The 3,334-nt window shown below is 37.8% G+C and overlaps 1 protein-coding gene across 1 annotated transcript; it reads left to right on the top strand.

Moving 5' to 3' along the window:
- Positions 1-561: 561 nt before the first annotated feature.
- Positions 562-2,071, top strand: LOC107887745 (glutamate formimidoyltransferase-like). Its single transcript, XM_041100988.1, has 2 exons — positions 562-1,328; positions 1,429-2,071. The coding sequence occupies exons 1-2, from the start codon at positions 1,160-1,162 to the stop codon at positions 1,821-1,823; spliced, it is 564 nt and encodes a 187-aa protein (XP_040956922.1). The 5' UTR covers positions 562-1,159; the 3' UTR covers positions 1,824-2,071.
- Positions 2,072-3,334: the final 1,263 nt, after the last annotated feature.

The following is a 3,334-nucleotide window of genomic DNA, read 5'->3' as shown; positions in this document are numbered from 1 at the left end:
ATTCTATCCACATCTTTGTGAATTTGTGAGCGTTTCTTTTTTTTATCTGGGAAGGGCCCAAAAGGATGGGCTGCCGATTCTTTTCAGTAACCACGGTTCTGACCCCTTTGGGATGTACCATTTTCTAACTGAAAAGGCTGAGTGGACAGGGAAACTTCTTGACATTTCTGCTTTGAGGTTTGTTCCCCAACACCATAGACGGCAAAAAGTATCTTTACCCACCATGTGTAGAACATGGTTCCAGGCTAAACTGGTCTTGTCCTTCTAAGGTTGAGGATATGGTGATAGACTTGCGGGGCCCTTTTCTTTAAATGTCCAAACGCTGACTCATAAAGATCAATGTAACAGTTGTTTTTACATGTCTATTATGAAGCATATGGGGGATTTGCTTTCTCCTGGGGCCCTCAACTTTTGTAACATAAAAAGGCAACAGAAGAAGCTTGCCCCCAGCAGTCAGTATTGGGAAAATTTTAGGTTGAAGTCAGAAAGAAGATGAGAAATCACGAGAAGAAAGAAGCAATTGAAATTAGCTCAAGTAGCAAGGTAAGGCCATGCTGTTTTTAACCACGTATCAGTACTAAATAACCTCTTTAAGACCAAAAAAGTTACTCCTTTTTTTCTTTCTTTCTTTGAGAAATTCTGGGGTGAGTTTAATTAGCAGCCATGTATTTTTTGTTGTTCATTAAGGAACAAGGTGATTTACAAATGTGGTTGTGTGTCAGTGTTAAATTTGCTTGCTACTTAAAACAATTTCCCAAGGCTGCATTTCTTTTCTTAAAACAGACCAAAACTATACTTCCATGACCATGAGTCTTATTATTTATAAACATATGCACTACTTTTTTTACAATCTTAAGGTTTAAATTTACCCTTTTACAACATACACAATCTCTCAAATTTTCCCCTTGTTTTTTAACCAGAAGAAAAAGGCTACAAATCAGTCGGTGCCACTATGCTGCAAGATATTTTTCTCTGAAGCCCATAGCCGTGCACCCCTTGACACCATAGAGAGAGCTGCAAGGCTAGACCCAGAAACTGTGATCGTCAACAAATTTTAGGATCGAGCATACAACAGACACGCTTCACTCTAGTTTCATACGTTATTCATGACAGTACTGGTTTTGCAATTTATAGCCCCTTGCAACAAACTTTCCTAGCCATGTTCGAGGTTGCTTATGAGACCATAAACCTGGAGCAGCATTCTGGTACACACCCTCGGCTTGGTGTGGTTGATGACATTGTTTTGCATCCCTTGGCTCGGGCATCCTTAGATGAAGCAGCTTGGCTTACCAAGGCTGTCACAACAGACATTGGCAACCGATTCCAAGGTGGGTCTAATTAGTATTCTATAATTATTTAGAACACTGTTTATAAATGTATTTCTGCACATCGTGGGTTCTTATGGTTACATTTTCTCTATTGTTGCAGTGCCAGTGTTTTTGTACGGTGCAGCACACCCAACAGGCAAGGCCCTGGACAGCATTAGGCGGGAGCTTGGTTATTACAGGCCCAATTTCATGGACAATCAATGGGCAGGCTGGACAATGCCTGAAATCCTCTCTGTAAAGCCTGACGAAGGGCCAACCTGTGTATCTCGAGCTAGAGGGATCACCATGATCGGGGCACGCCCATGGGTTAGACTATACAATGTAACCATGATATCAACAGATGTTTCCGTAGCTCGTCGAATCGCAAGGATGGTGAGCGCTAGAGGCGGTTGTCTCCCTACGGTCCAATCACTAGGTCTGGTCCATGGTGAAAACTCAATTAAGATAGCTTGCATGCTTCTGGAACCAAACCGGGTTGAAGGAGACAGGGTGTAGTCCCGGGTTGAGATGCTTGCTGCCCAAGAAAGGTTGGATGTGGAGACAGGCTATTACTGATTCTTCATCTGAAATGATACTTAATAAATATTTAAACTTAATGTAACACCCTCTCACCCTTATCCGTCCCCGGAACAGGATTACAGGGCATTACCGGTCAGTACAGTTCAATTATAGTCATTTATTAAAATAAATGTTTCTAACCCTGCAAATTAAAACTTCAACCAAAACAATTAGCCAACATTCAAATAATCCAAATACACTTAAATATACTCAAATCTTACCAATCTAAAACATTTTATAACCTATCCAATGAATCTTTTTAAGTATATCACTTACTTTATCAATTATTTCAACTTCATACTATATACCATTGCCAACCATAATTTACTTATTTTATCAATACTTTCACAACCTAGATGACTCTCATAAGACATCCTAGGTACATGCCATTACCAATACTCAACATACTTTACCTCATCGAATTCGAGATCGACCTGAGATGCTGATTCAATGGTCTAGCCTTAACTTAACCTACGCACGGAAACAAACTGTACGCTAAGTATATACTCAATGGTATTTCTATAATCTGAACACTTAAACAATTATAAAACATATTAATTTATATATATTGAACTATTCAAACTCAATGAGTATTCAAACATTCATTTTCCAACCAATGTTTTGCTCTGCTTTAACTTTAAAATCATTTGTTATTTTTCAATAGCAATTAATCAATCAGAACAATTATTTATTCAGTAACAGACAGTTATTCGGTAACAATCAATTATTCAATAATAATCAGTTATTCAGTATCAATCAATTGATCGGTTATCCAGTAACAGTCAATTATTCAGTAAAAATCAGATATACAGTAACAATTAAATTATTCAGTAACAGTCGATCTTTCCAGTTCCTTTATTTACCCCTATTAACATGACTCGGACCTAGACGGATACACGGATCCAACCAACACACCAGTACGACACATAGTGCCTCATCGGCCGAAGTCGGAACAGTAACAGTAACAGTAGCAGTACGGTACATAGAGTACCTCATCAGAACAAATCCGGAACGGTAACAGTAACAGTACGGTACACAGAGAACCTCATCGGAACAAATCCGAAACAGTAACAGTAACGTTAACAGTAACAATATCCGACACACAAAGTGTCGAATCGGTAACAGTAACGGTAACAATAACAGTAGTCGGCACATAAGTGCCTGATCAGTAAGCCGGCAAAACCCGTTCTCTTCCATATCCTATGGCATGCCAACTATATCCGACTAGCCCGACTAGTTAATAGGGTATTTAATTCACTTTTTAGTTTTCAATTAATTCATATTTTAATTAATTAACTATATCTTTTCAATTCAATATAATTTCATTCACTTTTCACTAATAAATATTCAATTTCACAATAATCACATTTTTCTATTAATTTCATCACACTTCCAACTACATATATTTTCTAATATAACAAATATTTATTATTCAATTTCCACATCAA

This window comes from Gossypium hirsutum, chromosome A03 (assembly GCF_007990345.1).
Source record: "Gossypium hirsutum isolate 1008001.06 chromosome A03, Gossypium_hirsutum_v2.1, whole genome shotgun sequence".
Lineage (NCBI taxonomy): Eukaryota > Viridiplantae > Streptophyta > Magnoliopsida > Malvales > Malvaceae > Gossypium > Gossypium hirsutum.
This window is presented reverse-complemented; position numbering and strand designations above follow the sequence as displayed.

Excerpts from the sequence above, each read along its gene's own strand:
- LOC107887745 (XM_041100988.1), top strand. The coding sequence starts at position 1,160 with ATGTTCGAGGTTGCTTATGAGACCATAAACCTGGAGCAGCATTCTGGT. Across the intron at positions 1,329-1,428 it reads CATTGGCAACCGATTCCAAG|TGCCAGTGTTTTTGTACGGT; the intron begins GTGGGTCTAATT and ends CTATTGTTGCAG.